Consider the following 20966-nt stretch of genomic DNA (forward strand, 5'->3'; position numbering starts at 1 on the left):
AGGAGCGGCCAACCTTACTCCCAGGGAGCTAAAGAGTTTGGGGGTTTGTCCCAGCCCAACACTAGCACACCTGCTTCAACTAATCCAAGTCTGGATGTGTATCTTATTAGCAAAAGCATGTGAGTTAGTGCTGGGCTGAAACAAACGCATGCCCATCCTGTAACTCGCTAGGAGTAGAGGTCGGCACACAACTCTGCAATAATGAATCTGGAAGGACGTTCTCGTATGAAAATGTCTCCCTCTAACGAAAAAATATATTATCTGTACCCAGTAGTGGTCCTGAAGGGTTACCCCACAGCTGGTTTTGAGCTTCCACCTCTAACCAGGGACTGACTCAGGCCTGGGAAACCAGGTGAGTGAACTCTCTGGACAATAAATTATATTCAGTAATCATTTAGCTAACTTTAATTAATCAATTAACTTAATTAAGAAAACATGACTCACTACGAACTCCTTAATGCCCATGGTAGAAATGACCTTCTTCACTATTTCAGGTGGACACGGGGAACCAGCCATGATGCCTAAAATGCATAAATAAACACATCTAAGATACAGTACATTTGATATAACCAATATAAAGATGGCTCAATAACGCTCCTACAGGACCCCCGAGTATGCAGGATTTCATCCCAATCAATGGCCATCCTAACTCATCTTCAATCCAGCCGATTTCCAGAATATGATTAGAACAGAAACAAATGAGCGGAGTTAAAAACATGATCTCTCACCTCCCTCCACTGACGACAAGTCAAACTTGGCCAAGTCAGGCTGGCCCAACATGTCGATGTACATAGTAGGAGTGCCATAGACAAAGGTACACCTGGTGGAGGGAGGGGGTGGAAAAGTGGATACACTTGATCGAGGCGCAAAGCACACAACCTACACCACAGTTTACTGTCCCAGAAATGTCCTCAATAACACTGAATGCATGTTTACCACCAGGACTTAGTTATTTCTGCCATACCTTTCACTCTCCATAGCTGCCAGGTTGGCACGTCCGTCGTACCCAGTGGAGGGAGAGACCAACGTGATGCCATGCGTGGCCATGACAATGCCACCACCCACCGAGCCGAAGCAGTGGTACATGGGCACAGGCAGGCACACGCGTACCTGAGACTGAGGGGACATGGATTAAAGACTACCCTAGTGACTCTATGGCTATGTTTAGACAGGCAGCCAAATTCTGATTTTTGACCAAGTCTTCTGACCAATCAGATCAGCTCTGAAAAAGATCTGATGTGAAAGTATCTGATGTGATTGGTCAAAAGACCAATTAGTGGAAGAAAAAAAATCTGAATTGGCTGCCTGTCTAAACGCAGCCTAACTAACTCATTGTCTGGAATCATATGTGTCTGTGTAGGCAGGGCACTCACCCTCCAGTCATATCCAAGTCGCATGCCAATGAAGTAGGCATTGTTGACGATGTTGTGGTGGGAGAGGGTGGCACCTTTAGGGTTCCCCGTCGTACCCTGACATCAGACAAACAAGTACGTCAGAGAAATAGTGGGCACAAAGCAATGCATATTCGCAAATGCACTTGAATAGATCCAACTGGGGCATGCACAGGTGACTAAATACTGTTGAGTATTATGATTCAGATCCCTGTCAACAGAGGATTTAACATGAATTCACAGTATAGATTTGTTGGACACCATGACCATGTAAAGACGAACTGTGAGCACAGGATCAAATGGGAAGAATAGAGAGTGAGAGTATATGCAGTTTACTAAAAGTACCGATGTGAACTGAATATTGATGGGGTCGTCGAAGGACAGTTTCTTCTGCAGCTCCTCCAGCTGCTGCATGTGCTGGCTGCTCCCTGCCTGCATCACGTCCTCTAGGTGGTACATCCCCGGCTGCCGGCTGTCTGTCACGATCACTGTGTGGAGGTCAGGGAGTCTGAGGAGGGAGGGTCACACGTAACAAAACATTCAGATAGAAATACATTATGTAGAATAGAACAGATAATCGTGTGAGCTCAGTGTGCAATGTAACTAAAGCTGAGCGATTATCTGACATTGCAGTTATTTTTAAACAACTAATTGACTGAAGTCGGTTTGTATTTTTTTCTGTGAGTTTAATAAGCACATTACACAGTTTCTGTAGAGATAAATCATATCAAGCCCCAACTGTGCGATTATAGTAGGAAGTTGTAATTTCCAACAGGCCAATATTCTACTTAGTTGAGTGCAGATAATGTGGCAATTAACTACAATGACCATAATTCATTGCGCGCAAACTTTTTCGTTCTGTGTTTTTTTATTTTTTACAACTGCTACGTAAAAGAGAGAAGAATGCGCAATCTAGTGGTATCTCTACTGGAAAATACAAGATCTAAGTCAGGGATGGGCAACTTTTTACCTTTATTTAACTAGGCAAGTCAGTTAAGAACAAATTCTTATTTTCAATGACGGCCTAGGAACAGTGGGCTAACTGCCTGTTCAGGGGCAGAACGACAGAGTTGTACCTTGTCAGCTCGGGGGTTTGAACTTGCAACATTTTGACATTCGGTGGTAGAGAAAATTGAAGTTTTAAAGCAAATTTGCTGCAATTCTACACATTTTTCCATGGGGCAGAGAAGAAATGTTTGCAGTTTTTTTATATGATATATGAGTGAGACTTAAAAAAAACATTTGTCAATCAGTGGGGGCCCCCCGCCCAGTAATTCAACCATGATAGTAAGTTTAGATATCTGGCCACTAAACAAAGCAATCTAAAAATGTTTTGCCTGACATGGGCTAATTGACTGACTATCAGTGACTATTCTAACAGTAAGGTGAGACGACAGAGTTTCCCCCAAAAAAATATATATACATATTAGTATTACATTTTTTATTGATCCGAAGGCCTTCAAAAGGGGGGCCGCTAGTTGCCCATTCCTGATCTAAGTGTTTGACAGTTGGTATTTAGCAGTCATAAAAGTATGCCTTATTTACTTTGAAGAATAATTACTAAAATAATGATTTTGCCAGACAGCAGCTCTATTGAGAAGATGACTTGGAAAGAAATAATAAAGTCATCAATTGAAACAAATATACACAACAACTGAAATATTTTAGTAAAGTAATGTGAATAAATGATGGTTAATAAGTGAAAAGCAGTTATGGCAAGTCACCTCCATCATGGGACTTTCCTTAATTGTTTTACTCTGTGTTCTTACAGCATTCAACCCACAAAATGTGTATTGCTTTTACTGTTGTTTTTTTCTCCGAAAAACATGATTATTTTTCAAACTGAACCGACCTCAAAAAGCTCTAGTCGCTCAGCACTAAATGTAACAAAACATTCCGATAGAAAAACATGTAGAACAGACAGCCATGCTTCTCAGTCATGTAGAATAGATCAGAGAATCGTCTGAGCTGTAGAATTTTTCTATCTGCAATATTTAGTGCTTTGCACCCACCAGAACACAACCCATTGTAATTTGATCATCATTCAGTGTAACTGAAATTGTGTTATTTCGTCAAAAGAAGAGTTCTGATTGTATATGGAAACAGTGTGGTCATACCTGGCACTCTTGACCGATCCTGGGATAGCAGTGTCCATCTCTGGACAGATCTGCCTGAGCATGTCACAGTACTTCTGGGTCTTAAACTGGGTCGGGCACACAATGGCATTGCATCCAACCTGGACCAAAGCAGGAAACTACATCATTACCACCAATGAACACACTGTTATTACCACCAATGAACATCATCAACATCATTGCCTTTATCCTCATAATAAACTGTTTAACTAGCAATAATCTCTGCACCGTACTTAATAGTGTCCACACCCAGTGCAACTTTCATGGAACAAAACATGACGTGGCAACTCAAGTGACCCACCTTCCTCAAAGCAAACTCCAACTCCTGCACCTGATAGGCTGGGTTCACAGACACCTGTCAGAAGACAAAGCATAACCACTGAAAACATCCGCTTTAATGTACTTGACTTCACCATTGAGGTTGAAAAACCTCTTTCCCCTGTTAAGATTCCTCCTCCATGCCACCAGTGTCAGCGCTCACCAGTATGATGCCAGCCTTGGCTGAGGCAAACTGGAACAGGACCCACTCATATGTGTTGGGTCCCCACATGCCCAGTCGGTCCCCCCTCTTCAGTCCCAGTGCCAGGAGGCCTGCAGCAGCCTGGTCCACCTGAGCCATAATGGAGCACCGTCAGCACAAAGAGGTAATGGTAATCAATGCATAGCTGGACGCTAGAAAGCGATTCACAGCAGCATTGCTGAAAGAGACAGGGGAATTGAGAGACAGTTGAGTAAAACAGTAGCAAGAGATATGGTAAAACATATCTAAAGGGGTATTTTGTAGTGCACATTTCAACATTGAATTAATCAGAACCGCATAAAAAAAAACTGCAGAAATACATTATTGATTACTATTACTATCAATAGAATCTAAACCAAACTGAGTGAGCGACACAGCTGGTTGTTACCCAAACACGTGACAATTCTTTATTGCCGAATGAATGTTTAACTTCAAAAGTCAAGGTTTGGCTATCTGAACTCTATCCACGCTATGCCCAGTCATATCATGGGTAGCTGTTTCCACAGCAGGTAAGTACCGTAGAAATCACTTTCTAATCAGATACCAGCTACTGCCTGGTTACCGTAGTCCCAGGACAAATACTGTTAATACGTTTGGTGTCATTGGTCACATTTTGGACTTAGTTTAATGCTTTCATAACCTGGAGATCACACCAGGTTAGACTTTGCCTCCAACCCAGCTCACTGCGTTCTTCCAACCATTGGGGTCTTGTTAAATGGCCACAACTGCTTAAGATAACCCAAACTCAGCAACAAAAAAAACGTCCTCTCACTGTCAACTGCGTTTATTTTCAGCAAACGTAACGTGCAAATATTTTTGTGAACATAAGATTCAACAACTGATACATAAACTGAACAAGTTCCACAGACATGTGACTAACAGAAATGGAATAATGTGTCCCTGAACAAAGGGGGGTAAAAATCAAAAGTAACAGTCAATGCAGCTGGTGGCCACACCAGATACTAAGTACTGCAGTGGATCTCCTCATGGACTGCACCAGATTTGCCCATTCTTGCTGTGAAAATGTTACCCCACTCTTCCACCAAGGCCCCTGCAAGTTCCCGGTCCTGTCTGGTCCAGCAACAGTGGGTTTGTGCCCCTAGGTGACATTGTTGCCGGTGATGTCTGGTGAGGACCTGCCTACAAGCCCTCAGTCCAGCCTCTCTCAGCCTATTGCGTACAGTCTGAGCACTGATGGAGTGATTGTGCGTTCCTTGTGTAACTCGGGCAGTGGTCGTTGCCATCCTGTACCTGTCCCACAGGTGTGATTTTCAGATGTACTGATCCTGTGCAGGTGTTGTTACACGTGGTCTGCCACTGCGAGGACCATCAGCTGTCCGTCCTGTCTCCCTGTAGCGCTGTCTTAGGCGTCTCACAGTACGGACATTGCAATTTATTGCCCTAGCCACATCTGCAGTCCTCATGCCACCTTGCAGCATGCCTAAGGCACGTTCATGCAGATGAGCAGGGACCCTGGGAATCTTTCTTTTGGTGTTTTTCCAGAGTCAGTAGAAAGGCCTCTTTAGTGTCCTAGGTTTTCATAACTGTGACCTTAATTGCCTACCGTCTGTAAGCTGTGTATTAACGACTGTTCCACAGGTGCATGTTGATTAACAAGCATGGGAAACAGTGTTTAAACGCTTTACAATGAAGATCTGTTTAGTTATTTGATTTTTACAAATTATCTTTGAAAGACATCTTTGAAAGACAGGGTCCTGAAAAGGGGACGTTTCTTTTTTTGCTGAGTTTATGTCAATGAAGTAACAGATTCCTTTTTTAAATCTACAGAAAAAAAGAGCATCATGTGCAACAGTCGATAGTAAACAGTGATGAATTTTCATCAAATCAACCCCTTCTCTAAATTTGTTTTGGGCTGAATCTCCTCCTCGTATTTGTTTTGGCTCTGTGTGTGATGTCAGCGCTGCATTTGCGAACTCGTGCAATGCTGTTTCCAACTGAACGAGAGGGGAGAGACAGCTGATGTATTGACGTCCAATCAACCTGATGTTTCCTTTTGTGCAACCCCTTGTGTAATGGAAAATGATTTGATTCATTATTTCCATGTATTTGATATGTACTAAACATGATCGTAGGTGCGGGGAGATGCCTTCCCTTTGTGGAATGGAAACGGGAGTTAACCATGTATGTATCAGGTATGAAGATAAGACCCAGATGAAGACACTTCAAATGAACAATGGTTTAATAATGCAGCAGGGGCAGGCAATAAGACAGGTCAAGGCAGGCAGGGTTCTGTAAACCAGAGGTAGGGCAACGGTACCGGATGACAGGCAGGCTCAGGGTAGGCAGAGGTACAGGTCGGCAGGCTAGCTCAGGGTCAGGACAGGCAAGGGTCAAAACCAGGAGGGGGAGAAAAAGAGAGACTGGGAAAAGCAGGAGCTGATAACAAAAACGCTGGTTGACTTGACAAACTGGCAACAGACAAACAGAACAAAGGTAAAAATACACAGGAGATAAATGGGGAAGGTGGGCGACACCTGGGGGGGTGGAGACAATCACAAAGACAGGTGAAAGATCAGGGTGTGACAGTATGTTTAAGTACCATATTTAAATAAGTAGTTTTTCACTTAGTCTACAATTATCTTTTGGGGGAATGAAATGTAAAGTATGCAAATATTATTTTTTAGGTGGTTTGACACTTTATTCAGACAGTAATTAAATGAGTTAAGGAGACAGGTAAATGCTAGAAACAGTTGGAAGGTTGAAAGCAGAGATCACCTGTTCTCAGGTGAAATGTTGTATACGACATGCCGGGGAGTGTTACCACTACACAAAAGCTCTCCACAGGAAATATTATGGTTGATGGCAGTGCATAGCCAAATCATAGATTGCAGTCTGCTTGTCCATAGACTGCTTTTAAGATTAATACAAAATGTTTGTATTCTTTTGTAATTTGGGTGAACTGTTTAAAATAGGGATGGAAAAAGACAGACCAGAGTAGGTACATTTGCTATTTATCGCTACAGTAGAGTTGAAAAAGTCCATATTTATTCGGTACATGAAAAATTAAGAGAAAAAGTACATTGTGTGTGCACTACATCATCCCCCACGGATCTTTGGAGGCATAGGGTATATGTTGTGTGTGAATGAAGGAGAATGGATGAGTAAGTAGATGTAAAGAGGAGTGTAAATTTGCCTTAGAAGATAAGACAGGGAAAGATGGGAGGTTGGGATAAACTTGGGCTGGGTGAGAAAGAGGAGGGCAAGGATGGGGGTTGGTGATAAGCTTGGCCAACAAAATTCAATTTATCACATGGAATGTGCACGGGCTCCATAATGTTTTTTTTTATATGATTCTCAAACACTTAGATTGTCAGCAGATGTGGTTCTTGCAAGAGTTACACTTAAATAAAGGAGAAATTGAATATTTAAATAGGAATTGGGTTGGAGAGGCCTATTCTGCTACCTACTGTAGCAACAACAAAACTGTAAGCATCCTGATAAATAAGAATACACCATTTTCCCTTATCTCAGCATATTTTCTCATTTTGAATTGTACAGTACCTTGCATGGGGAAAAATATACATTGCTTTTATTGTATATCCCACCAGGGGCACATCTGGTGTTTTCAGATAAATTTAAGCTATATTAGATCAAATGCAGACAGGAACTATTATTTTAGCAGGTGACCTAAATTCTACATTAGATAAGATTGACAGACGTTGTAAAAAGGCACATTTAGGGAGCCTCCAAAGATTTACTAGGACACCTGAAGATTACCATTCCTAACAACAAAAGATTATCCATTTTTTTCTCAAAGTAACAAAAGCTATTCAAGAATTGAATGTACTCACCAATTTTACTAGATTCAAACATTCATGATATAATGATATCGGATCGTTGTCAGAGGACAGAGAAAAGCCGATCACCAATATAATTTGGGATGCCTTAAGAGAATGATAATATCCTACTTGGCAAAAGTTTAAAAAGATAGAGATTTGTCAATAATGGCTGTTGATGCCGAAAAGGCTTTTGACAATCTTGGATTGCCTTTCTATTCAAAACTTTCCAGCTGAAATAATAAATGTTATACAAACATTATATAAATATCATAAAGCAAGAATTGACCAAATAATACATTATCTGATTCAATTCCTTTCGAAAAGGGGCAGGGCACAAGACAGGGATGTCCCCTCTCCCCCCTCCTGTTTGCACTGTCAACTGAACTGCTTACAGAAAGAATTAGACAGGACCCATGGTAAACATTAATATAAACTAAACTTATTTGCAGATGATCTCCTGATATACCTGACTAATATTGAAAACTCTATGCCCCCTTTGATACAAATATTTTAAGACTACTCTAAAATCTCAGGATATAAAATTAATAGGGTAAAAAAACGACATGAAGGAAATAAGAAAAATCATATACAGCAATCCTTTAAGTGGACCAAAAAATATGAAATACTTCATGCTTAATAAGTGACAACAAATATAAATGAGAATGACAGCAAGTCTAACAAAATGTCACATAGGGCATCCAAAAGGCTAGGGCCAGCTCTGACTGCATGTGTAGGTATGGATGATAAGCCATTTTGTGTACTCACGTGTTACTGTATTCATATTGCAAACAATAACACACTTTGCTTTTTTATACATCTGCCTCCATAGGGTTTCCCTAAAATGGGCGTAGAACATGCTGTTTCATTTAGATGTTACAATTCCTTTTGGAGGGGGCGAGAGGACAAGTGTCTTGGCTCGGTCTGAGAAGTGTGCAAGCCTCAAAATCCTTGATTCCTTAACTCTCTCGCCTTGGATCTCCTCCTTCAATGAGCTTTGAGATAGAGGCAAGGAGTTGAGGAATCAAGGATTTGAAGTCTTGCACACACTACAGAAAGAGCCCTTGTGTACCCCTAATCTGTTTGGCATAGGATTAGTAGAAAATAGGAAGTAGACACCACTCACATCCTGCTGGAGCTGTGAGAAGGTCTTCCTGACCCCGTCCTGTAGGAACACTACAGCCTCCCGGTCTGGAAAGCGTTCAGCTGAAGCCTGGAGGCTCCCACCGACCGTACTGAAGAGTAGAGACTTGGAGGAGGTGCCATGGGCATAGCTGGTGGTAAGTGTGGGGATAGTGGGTGGACTGTCCACATGGACTGCACTAGGTGGGAAAATAGAGAGAGAGCTGAAGTTACAGATCTGAAATGGTCCGGGGTTTAAAAGTCAAACAAACTGGAATCCGTACACAGCCTTTAGATTAAAATGGAATTCAATAAAGGGTGATATTCATAAGAGGATTTTCAGAAAAGTTATGGGGGCCATGGAAACAGTTTGAGTAGGACATAATTTGAGATAGTGTCATATGGAGTGTCAAAATGGGGCATACAGTAGGGAAAAGTAAATGAGTTAAATGGTTAAAATGTGAGACAGATGAGGACAGGGAGGGTGAATAGGAGTCTAGGGCAAGGGAGGGGGAGGTGCACATTCAACACAATGAAAGGAGAGGGAGAATAAATTCATTGGTTAGGCTAGACATTTAGTCCGTGTCTACACTTGACAGTTCATGCAGCTCCCACCCAGGCTAGGGGAGACTCCGCAGCTGTTGCCGGAGTGAGATTCAGAGCCGCGTGCCTGACCACTCTGTTCTCAGGACCTCTCCTCACACATAGTCTGTTATTATGTCAGTTGAGTCTGGCTTCTCACATCAATACCTCTGGTATTGATGCCCATTCCACCTGTATGGATGTGCCTAGGCTTAGAGCATGCAATTCAGGCTGTGGATTCCCCCTTCAGTGCTACTCTCGGCCCACGCCTACAGTATATGAAGCACGATTGGCTATGACGTCACGTGCTAATGACAAAGCCCTGTTTACAGTCATCTTATCACGCAGACAGCTTTGGCTCTCACAGACAAAAATGTCAGCCTCTGTGAAAAAAACTTTTATGGAGCTCCCCATCTCCCCAGGCCAAATGTTGGTCCTAGTGTCCCATGCAGTCTTGCATGGGTCCCTCTGGGTAGGGTAACGCAGGGCAGAGACAATTGCAGTCTAGACCTCACCTTTCCCCTGCCTCAAAAGGCCGCTTGGGTTCTCCACCAAACCAGCCATGCCGAGATCACCCAGATCAATAGACTCCGGGTCAGCAGTGGCGCCCCCACCAGCACAGGCAGCGACATAACAAGCACCGTCCCTCTGCTCCGAAGGGCCCCTCAGTCATCCTGATGGGTGTGGCAATGGCTTGAGCTTGTGGGAGGAGCTTGTGGAGTCCCTCTGGATACAGTACTACAGGGGTAAAAACTCCAGTTCCGATGCCGGGCCACCACCTTTCAGAGGGGTCTGGTCAACTACAACAGCCGACCCCCTGAAAATAGAAGCTCTTCAACTAGAGATTGCATTCTTCTCCATCAGGGAGGCAATCAGACAACTCAAACCATCAGAACAGCACAGTGGGTTCTGAGGAGTGGATTCTAAGCACATTGGGTTCTAAGTTCCTAGTCCTCAAGAGGGATGGTGGCTTTTGCCCCATCCTGGACTTGAGGCCTCTCAACCGGTGCTTGAAAACCCTCCCCTTCAAAGTGCCATCTTCGTCCTGCATCCTACAGGCTATCAGCCCAGGCCAGTGGTCCACCACTGTTGACCTAAAAGATGCCTACTTCCACATATCGATCCACCCGGCTCACAGGAAGTTCCGCGCTTTGCATTCAACGGTATAGCGTGAGTACCAAGTGTTACCTTTCAGCCTCTTCCTGGCACCAAGAACATTCACAAAATGCATGGATGCCGCTCTAGCACCCTTAACATCACAAGCGATTTTAGTACTAAATGACCTAGACGATTGGCTAATCTAAACTCAGTCATGAGAACAGGCAGCAGCATACACGACAGCTCTCGTGAAGCACATCTCAGAGCTAGGCCTCCGGTTGAACATGCAAAAAAGCTACCTGGTCCACACACGAACTGTGATATTCGTGGGCATGCGGATCGACTCGTCTCTAATGGAGGGCTCATCTCACCAAAGAGCGAGTCCAGAAAATTGTAGATCACCTCAATCATTTTGTCCAAGACCAGAAGGTACCTGTTCTTCAGTGTAAAAGACTGATGGGTCTCCTCCCCTCCGGATGGGGAGTGGCGACTACATGCCTGAATAGTGAGTCGCATGTTGTTATTCTTTAGGGAAGCGGAGGTGGATCTGTTTGGCTCAGAGGTACACAGTGTCCCCCCTGTTTCTCAATATTCAAACCCCCCCGGGCCATGTGGCCTAGATGCCCTGGCCCACGAGTGGCCGAGGAAGAAACTATACACCTTCCCCCCAATCCCAATGATTCCAACGACTCTGAACAGAATCGGGAAACCAGGTCCTTCTGATTGCCCCCAGATGGCTGAGACCCCACTGATTAAGGTCACTCCTAGCGGGGACAGCATGGGAACTACCTCGGAGGCCGGACCTATTGTCACAGGCGAAGGACACATTGTGGCATCCAAATCCCTGCCGCCTGAAGCTGTGGGCCTAGCCACTGAACAGCGAAATAGGTCTGATTTAGATCTTGAGCTCTCTTGTTGTTAACATCTTACAGAAGGCCAGGGCCCCGTCCACCACATTAACCAATGACACGACGTGGTGTGTGTTCTGCCAGTGGTGTGGGGAGCCGGGTGTTGGTCCAGAATCTTGGAACATAAACTGTGCTCCAGTAATAGAGGTCTTTGTTCAATGCTGGCAGGGCAGCATCCACACTTAAGGTACTGTATACGCTGCAGCCATTTCAGCAAGTCATGATGAAGAGCAGGATAGTCCACTTGGCAGCCATCCGCTCATGCCAAGGTTTCTTAAGGGAGTCTGTCGATTACGCCCAGCAAGAGCTCCATCGGTTCACAAATGGGATTTGGATCTGGTTCTTGGAGTAATATCCAGACCTCCCTTTGAACTGTTAGATGTTATAGACTTGAACACCTCTCTTTTAAGACTGTGTTTCTGGTGGAAATCGCCTCGACCAAGAGGGTTGGCAGGCTCCATGCTTTATCGGTTAGTGATGAGCGTTATCGTCTAGGCCCAGGTAAGGCGATCGTTACTCTGCGGCCTAATCCTGCTTTCCTACCAAAGGTCCTGCCCCCAGGTCACATGAACAGAGAAACAGCCTTGTCCACCACCATACCCCCTGGGGCTCATGATTTTGATGTACGCGCTCCGTGTCCTGTGAGATCCCTAAACGCGTACGTGGAGTGGACTCATCATCTGATCATCTGTTTGTGTGCTTTCGAGAGTACAGGGTAAGCCTCTCTGAAAACAGTTGGTACTTGGATTGTAGACACTATCCTGCAAGCATATAGCCAAGCTGGCCACCCAGTGCCATCCTCTGTGGTAGCACATTCCACCAGGGGAGTTGCCACCTCCTGGACACTGCTTAAGGGAGTCCCCCTCTCTGACATATGTGAAGCTGCCAGCTAGGCGTCACCCAGTACCTTTGCAAGGTTTTATCGGGTGAATGTGGCTGACCCGCACGGTATGAGTTCAGCTGTGCTTAGTGCTACCCTTCCCTCCAAACAGTAACCTGCGGTTGAGCCAGGTACTGCCTCGAACACCTATGGTGATGTGTTGCGCTAGGCTGTGCCCTAGAGGAACCGACTTACTCTCGTAGTCATCCCATTGAGTGACTAGCATAGTCCCTTAAGCAAAATAGAAAGGTTACTCACGTAACCACGGTTCTATGAGCTAGGGACCATGCTAGTCCAGATGTCAGTTCCCTTGTAACCTCGGGAAGAGTCTCAAGGAACTGACACTACATGCCCAGGAATTTATTTGGTGGGGGCGGGTGGGGGTATGCACATCACACCCATGGTACGGAATAACTCTGATATTAACATCTTAACTCATCCTGTCCGCCAGGTGTACGGCTCTCCCATTGAGTGACTAGTTGGGTTTGGGGTTAGCTAACATGTGAAGTAGTTGCAAAGTAGCAAGAAGTTGCAAAGTTTCTAATTAGTAAAAATTATAAAGTTGTCAGTGATGACATTCGAACATGCAACCTTGCTAGATGTTTGCTTAGTAAGTAGTTGCAAAGATAATAAAGTTGTCCATGATAAGATTCGAACATTCAACCTTTGGGTTGCTAGATGTTCGCATTATACAACCACCCTGCTTTTATTTCTGCCCTACTGTATGTACAACTTCTGTCTTATGTTACCATACAAAACTAATTTGGAGTATCCCAGATTTACATTTACTATGGTCGTCTCTACACTTGATACTTACATGCGCCTTCTCCTATCAGAATATGAAGATCACATTGAAAAGACGATTCTAGACGCACAAAAGTCGCTTTGTGGTCCGATTGTGTTTAGATCTGGCTGACCACTTCAGGTGGTGGTCAGGGATGCATTGTGTGCGGATTTCTCCTCAGTCTGGACGCAATCAGGCTACGGAAAGTGCACACAGTGGGCAACGTTTTTATTATAATATTGGAGGAAATACGTTCCTAGCATGAGGGCCGTGTTTGCTGGCCTCAAATGCTAGCCAGCAAGCTAATATTTCGAAAAATGTATTATTTTTGTATCATTTAGCAGACGCTCTTATCCAGAGCGACTTAAAGTAGCGAGTGCATAGATTTTTTCATACTAGACGCCGTGGGAATCGAACCCACAACCCTGGCGTTGCAAGCAACATACTCAACCAACTGAGCAACCGTTTTGCAATCTATTTAGCATTGCTTGCTAGCTACAGTAGTTAGCTACTGCCATCAGATGTGTGATTATCATATTTTGCCTGTTCCACTGCCTGTAGAATGCATACTGCCATTTGAATATACTGTGGGAAAAGGTAATCCAGACACTGTAGACACATTTAAATGTAGGTGTAGATGCATGACGTGTTCGGAATTCCATGATCAGAATACTAGTAGGCCGTCACTGTAAATAAGAATTTGTTCTTCTTTGGGAACGGGGGCAGTATTGAGTAGCTTGGATGAATAAGGTGCCCAGAGTAAACTGTCTGCTACTCAGGCCCAAAAGCTAGACTATGCAAATACGTAGTAGATTTGGATAGAAAACACTCTGAAGTTTCGAAAACTGTTTGAATGATGTCTGTGAGTATAACACAACTCATGTGGCAGGCAAAAACCTGAGAAAAGATCCAACCACGAAATGGGAAATCTAAGGTTTGTAGGTTTTCAAGTATTTGCCTATCCAATATACAGTGTCTATGGGGTCATATTGCACTTCCTAAGGATTCCACTAGGTCTTCAGAACCTTGTTTCAGGCTTCTACTGTGAAGGGTGAGAGAATAAGAGCTGTTTGACTAAGAGGTCTGGCAGAATGCAATGAGCTCAGTCAGGCGCGCGCGGCCGTGAAAGCTAGCTGCATTCCTTTTCATTTCTAAAGACAAATTAATTGTCCAGTTGAAACATTATTGAAGATTTATGTTAAAAACATCCTAAAGATTGATTCTATACATCGTTTGACTCAAACTGTAATATAACTTTTTTGACTTTTCGTCTGAACTAATTGCTTTTCTCGTTAATCCAGCCACAGTGTCTGATTTCAAAAAGTCTTTACGGCGAAAGCACACCTTGCGATTATGTTAGGTCAGCGCCAAGTCACAGAAAAACATACAGCCATTTTCGGAGAAGGAGATGTGTCACAAAACTCAGAAATAGCGTTTGGATTACTGTGCTAAATGCTTGAACAAAAAGGAGGTATTTGGACATAAATGGACTTTATCGAACAAAACAAACATTTATTGTGGAACTGGGATTCCTGGGAGTGCATTCCGATGAAGATCAAAGGTAAGTGAATATTTATAACGCTATTTCTGAGTTTTGTGACACATCTCCTTCTCCGAAAATGGCTGTATGTTTTTCTGTGACTTGGCGCTGACCTAACATAATCGCAAGGTGTGCTTTCGCCGTAAATACTTTTTGAAATCAGACACTGTGGCTGGATTAACGAGAAGTTTATCTTTAAAAAATGGTGTATAATACTTGTATGTTTAAGGAATTTTAATTATGAGATTTCTGTTGTTTTGAATTTGGCGCCCTGACAGAGTTTGAGATGATCTGCAGAGAAGAATGGGATAAACTCCCCAAATTTAGGTGTGCCAAGCTTGTAGCATCATAACCAAGAATATTTGAGTCTGTAATCGCTGCCAAAGGTGCTTCAACAAAGTACTGAGTAAATAAGGGTAATGTAAATATACTAATGTAAATGTGATATTTGCGTTTTTTATTTTTAATACATTTGCAAAAAAATCTAAACGTGTTTTCGCTTTGTCATTAGGGGTATTGTGTGTAAATTGATAGGGAAAAAACTATTTAATCACTTTTAGAATAAGGCTGTAACGTAACAAAATGTAGAAAAAGTCCAGGGTTCTGAATGCTTTCCGAATGAGGTAGCACCCTCAGCTGAAACATGATACTTTCATTTTGAGATCTGCTTAAAATATTATTTCTGAGCTAGCCTGAGGAAATGCCCCGCCATATCCAATAGCAGCCAAGGTTAATCTACACCCTATTCTTGAATAACCATTTAAAATGAAAGAGCAAAGAGAAAATATTGGAAGTTAGGAGATACACATGTAACAAGTCGACAATAATTAGTTATCTGTGATTGTAAGCCTGTGTGGTCTAATGCACAGTCACTCGATTTGGGGTTGGGAGGATTCTTGAAACTTCTGCAGCTCAAATACCTTTGGTGTCTCCAGAGAATAAATCAAATGCATTATTCAGTTTTTATACACTCACTGGGTCAAATTTGGTAACAGTTTAAGTATGAAAAGTGACATCAATATTTTTGCGCAGTTGCATATAGGGGTTGTTTTCCCCAAACAACTGGAACACTGAATGATAAAATTTATTGTAACAAGTAGTGGCAATCTATTTAGAGTTTATTTCCCACGATGTTACCAATTTTCGCATAGGCCTATAACAATAATACTGATCACGAGTCACGGATGAACATGTTCTCTGCATTGTTACTCACCAACTGCCTTGTGAAGGAAAAGTTGTCCTTGGTTTTTGCAAAAGTTTTACTGGCTTGGAAAAAAATACATTCGACCGAAGAGGCTGAGAGCCAAATGCAATCCTCGAAAACATTATCTAAGAAATCCTTTAAAAAATCTGTTTATACAATATTAAAAACCAAACGATAGACTGCAGTTAAAGCTGACCCTGGTGATGCGCCATCGAGTTAAGAAAATTCCTTCAGTAGTTGTATAACAAGTCCCATTGCACCAATCTACCCTAAAAGAGGTAGAAAATGCATGTTGTTTGACACTGATTGGTCGGTTTGGAATGCCTTCCAGCCATAGATAATATCGCCTTAAAATAACAGTATAATAAACCCGTATGTTGAGATGACAGATTTTGTTACATAAATTACAGCAGATGAACTTTGTTCCCAGGTTGCGCGTTAGGCTTCACTGACCTGCAGGTGACACAAATGTACATGGTGTAACCAGTTTCTATTCTTTGTTTTCTTTGGTGTAGCAAGCAAGCATTTTGGGCTTGAAAACACCCATACAAATGTTTTTTCAGTTAACACGTTTGATCCGTGTACGGTTCCAATCACTATCCGAATTTAAACAACTACGACGGATAATCATTTCGACTGCATGAATGAATGTTTCTTATGTCATCCACAATACTTAATTACTTAGAGGAGGGACTGCAACAGGATGTGTGCTAGCTGTGTTCTTTTATTTGTAATTATCTTTTTATTATAATGTTATTTTCTTTTAACAGGGGTTACATAGACAACCAAAAAAACGGCACCACACAGACCAAGTACAATAAAAGGAATAAGGATACAAGCAAAAATCTAGTCTGTATCACATCCGGCCGTGATTGGGAGTTCCATTTGGCAGCGCATAATTGCCCCAGCGTCGTCCGGGTTTGGCCGGGGTAGGTCGTCATTGTAAATAAGATGAACTGACTTGCCTAGTTAAAAATAATAATATTAACATTATACAAAAAGGCAGTCATAAAATTGAGTGTTTTGGAATAACAGAAGCTTGAGAAAGCTGCATTCACGCAGATGGTACTTCAAGTATGGAACATAATAATAAATCAAATAATTTGACTGCAAACTGACCGCAAGAAGCTCAAACAGATATAATAAAACATAATCATTTCAAACCTTGATTACATTTGGGAACATTGTCCTGCGTAGGGTGCCGTCTTTCGGGTTGGGACGTTAAAACGGGTGTCCTGACTCTCTGTGGTCATTCAAAATCCCATGCCGTTTATTGTAAGATTAGGGGTGTCACCCCGGTGTCATGGCTAAATTCCCAACCTGGCCACATTCTATCATGGCCACCTATTCATCCCCCTCATTCCTAAATGCCATATATCACTCCTCACCTCTCCACCTGATAGCTGATGTGTGGTGAGAGTTCTGGCACAACAATTGTCGCTGTGCATCAACAAGGTGGGTGCTACACATTGATGGTGGATGAGGTGAGTATGTAAAGTGCTTTGAGTGCCTCAATTGTTAAAGTGCTATATTTATTTAACATTAATTTAACTAGGCAACTCAGTTAAAAATAAATTATTATTTACAGACGACACTGGGCCAATTGTGCACCGCCCTATGTGACTCCCAATCACGGCCGGTTGTGATACAGCCTGGAATCGAACTAGAGTCTGTAGTGACGCCTCTAGCACTGAGATGCAGTGCCTTAGACTGCTGCAATCACTCGGGAGCCGTAAACCCAATCAATTCTTATTATTTGTATACGATCACAGCATTTGGAAAGTATTCAGACCCCTTGACTTCTCCCACATTTTGTTACGTTACAGCCTTATTCTAAAATGTATTAAATTGTTTGTTTTTTCCTCAATCTCCCATCAACATTTCTAGTAAGAACTCTATCCTGCTGCTTTGCTTTTGCTCTGATGTGATCACCCCATACATTTGTAAGAATAAAGTTACAAATGAAAGTAGTGCTATTGTTTGGATAACTTTTCTGCCCTGATTTACTTGGTATACTCATGTATACTCCCAACAGTGGAGGCTGGTGGGAGGCGCTATAGGAGGAGGGGCTCATTGTTCTGCCTTTCTAGGGAGTTCTTCCTAGCCACCGTGCTTCTACATCTGCATTGCTTGCTGTTTGAGGTTTTAGGCTGGGTTTCTGTATAGCACTTTGTGACATCGGCTGATGTAAAAAGGGCTTTATAAATAAATGTGATTGATTGTAATGGCTGGAATGGAATGTATGGAATGGTATCAGACATGGAAACCACATGTTTGACTTCCTACCATTTATTCCATTTCAACCATTACAATAAGCCCGTCCTCCTATAGCTCCTCCCACCAGACTCCGCTGACTCCCAACACATATCAATTAATTCAATCGGACAGCTGGCAAAGATGGTCAATGATTCATCAATTTACAGAACTCAATGCATTTACTAACAACTAAATGTTTTTGTTGTAAAATATAAACAACATAAATAAATATAAACAAACATTTAACATATTAACAAAACAAACAAGTTCAAGTCAAACAATATCACATCAAGAAAAAATACAGTCAGGTCAAACATTTTTGCAGTGCAGCCAACCAGCCAGCCAGCCACCACTTTCAATTCCTGTGTCATTGCAGGGTTACAGCAAATTATTTGACAGCTATTATTTCAAAATAATATTTATATTGATGCCATAAGTCAATGGTGCCACCTGTCAATGATTTTAGAAGGCGAGGGATAATGATGATTTAATTGGTTTCACTGTCCAGATCCGTCTACGCTTGCATGTCTGACTACCTCTGGAGGGTTGTCAGGCAAATCACAGTCAGACCACAATGCATCTTTTAATCATCTACACCTACCTGTCTGGAAATGTGGCTACAATCAGAATGTGGACTAGATCAGGACAGTGGATGCATGTTAGAACCAGGTATAAACAGGGCTTTTGTCGCCTTGGTGACCTGGACAACCTTGACCTTCTACCCCACCAAAACAAACTTATCTGGAAATATGTTGCTCTGGAGAAGAAATGCATCTTTCGAAACTAAAATAACAACTCCATACAGAATTGGCACAAACTGATCGTTGAATATGTAGACATTGAACAAATCACAATGTCAACAACCCATCAAACAGCTGCATTCATTAAAGTCTGAAATACATTAATAGCCCATCTGAATCTCATCTCCAATTGATCAATTCAACCCCTTCACGTACTCTCTCTCTCTCTCTCTCTCTCTGTGTGTCTCCCTGTCTCAGAAGTTGACCTATTTGCTAGTCTGTCCTAGGCACCTTGTTGTTAATTGTTAATGTCTTAAGTGAAATGTAGGTCTTGGTTCTGTAAACTGTCTAAAATGTTTTACACATTGGTGTTAGTGTATGGAGGTCAGTGGTGGTCGGTGACGTTTAAGATGAGGGAGGGCGATTATTGTTTTTAGGAGCATGGCCTTAATTGTGTTACAGCACATTGGATGACTATCATTCATATTCCAATCACCCAGCTCAATGTAACGTCAATGGGTTTAGGCTACTACATGATACTCTAATGTTCCCTATACCCATCATGAGATTGCTACAACCTAGGCTATGAATTAAAGTTTACAACGTAGGTGCACAGGTCGAGAGAAACATTTGAGTAATCAAGGTGGCAGACATTCAATACCGCCTTGCACACTCTTGCCTGCATCTAGATTATCTAGGTTGTAATCATTAGTCCAACAGTTGCATATGAGAGTTTCTATTGGACAAATTCAGGTACGTTTATGATTTCATGCAAACACATTTGCATGACACTGTCATAGCAGCCACATACAAAAAGCATGATCATTGTATCGTTATATAATTCCTTCTCGTATCTAAGCGCTCTCCTCTTCTCACCTTTTCCCTTTGCTTGTGGACCTTCGCTTGTGCATCAGCTGTGACTAGGTGAAAAAACCTTTCCAAGCCAAACCTTCATATCATAACCGCTAACTGCTAGACACAGCCTACATTGTTGTCTCTTTATTAGCTAACAGCATAGTCAACATAACTACTAGAACTAACATGTTTGTAAACCCGCTGCAATCATGCAATACAGTGTACAGTCAGCAAGCAGTTTAGCATTTACACCGGCGGGCCCCGGTGGCAATAAATGAATAAAACCAAAAGCTTACCTTGACTTAGAAGCATTTCTGTGTTGGATAGCCAGAGCCAGTTAGCTAGCACAGTATCCCTCTCTGTTTGAGCCGATTGTTTGAGTAGGCTAACATTAGCTGCATTTGCTAGCTATGTGAAAGTGAAAGTGAAAAGAATACAACAAAATATAGCTAGCTTTCTCTCTCTTGCTTCTCCTTCATTTTAAAGAAATGTATTTGTTAACTGTTCAACTACTGTCTTTCTGTGAGTCAACTACTCACCAGATTTTATGCAATGCAGTGCTAGCTCGCTGTGGCTTATACTTTCAGTACTAGATTCATTATCTGATCCTTTGATTGGGTGGATAACATGTCAGTTCCTGTTGCAAGAGCTCTGATAGGTTGGAGGACGTCCTCCGGAAGTTGTCATAATTACTGTGTAAGTCTATGGAAGGGGGTGAGAAGCATGAGCCTCCTAGGTTTTGTATTGAAGTCATTGTACCCAGAGGGAGACGGAAACTAGCTGTCCTCCGGCTACACCGTGGTGCTACCCTACAGAGTGTAGTTGAGGCTACTGTAGACCTTCATTGCAAAACAATGTGTTTTAATCAATTATTTGGGGACATGTGAATATATTTTGTAAAGTTTAATCTAAAAAGGACAACTTTCAATGTTTCACTATTTATATTTATTATTGTTATGAAATTCAATGAGGAGGATGGTCCTCCCTTTCCTCCTCTGAGGTGCCTCCACTGATGGAGCTGTTTTACTTGTATATCACAGAAATACAATTTAAAAAACATATACAGTATATAAAATAAAACAGAGTTGCCACTAAAACACATGGCAGCACTAACTAGCAGCAAGTATCTCTGTTGTGTTTACAAGGTATCCCGG

General features: G+C 42.3%; 1 protein-coding gene across 1 annotated transcript in view; it reads right to left on the reverse strand.

Moving 5' to 3' along the window:
• LOC139368087 (acyl-CoA synthetase family member 2) overlaps positions 1–16661 on the reverse strand; it is a 30890-nt gene extending 14229 nt beyond the window's left edge. Inside the window, exons 1-10 of the mRNA XM_071106651.1 lie at positions 15971–16661; positions 8970–9165; positions 4008–4136; positions 3828–3881; positions 3509–3627; positions 1737–1899; positions 1374–1469; positions 965–1116; positions 729–820; positions 445–521 (exon numbers count right to left, since the gene is read on the reverse strand). Of these exons, the coding sequence (XP_070962752.1) occupies positions 445–521; positions 729–820; positions 965–1116; positions 1374–1469; positions 1737–1899; positions 3509–3627; positions 3828–3881; positions 4008–4136; positions 8970–9165; positions 15971–16083 (1191 nt within the window). The 5' untranslated portion in view covers positions 16084–16661. The remainder of the gene's footprint in view (positions 1–444; positions 522–728; positions 821–964; positions 1117–1373; positions 1470–1736; positions 1900–3508; positions 3628–3827; positions 3882–4007; positions 4137–8969; positions 9166–15970) is intronic.
• Between the last annotated feature and the right edge of the window lie 4305 nt (positions 16662–20966).

The sequence above is a fragment of the Oncorhynchus clarkii genome, chromosome 16 (assembly GCF_045791955.1).
Source record: "Oncorhynchus clarkii lewisi isolate Uvic-CL-2024 chromosome 16, UVic_Ocla_1.0, whole genome shotgun sequence".
Lineage (NCBI taxonomy): Eukaryota > Metazoa > Chordata > Actinopteri > Salmoniformes > Salmonidae > Oncorhynchus > Oncorhynchus clarkii.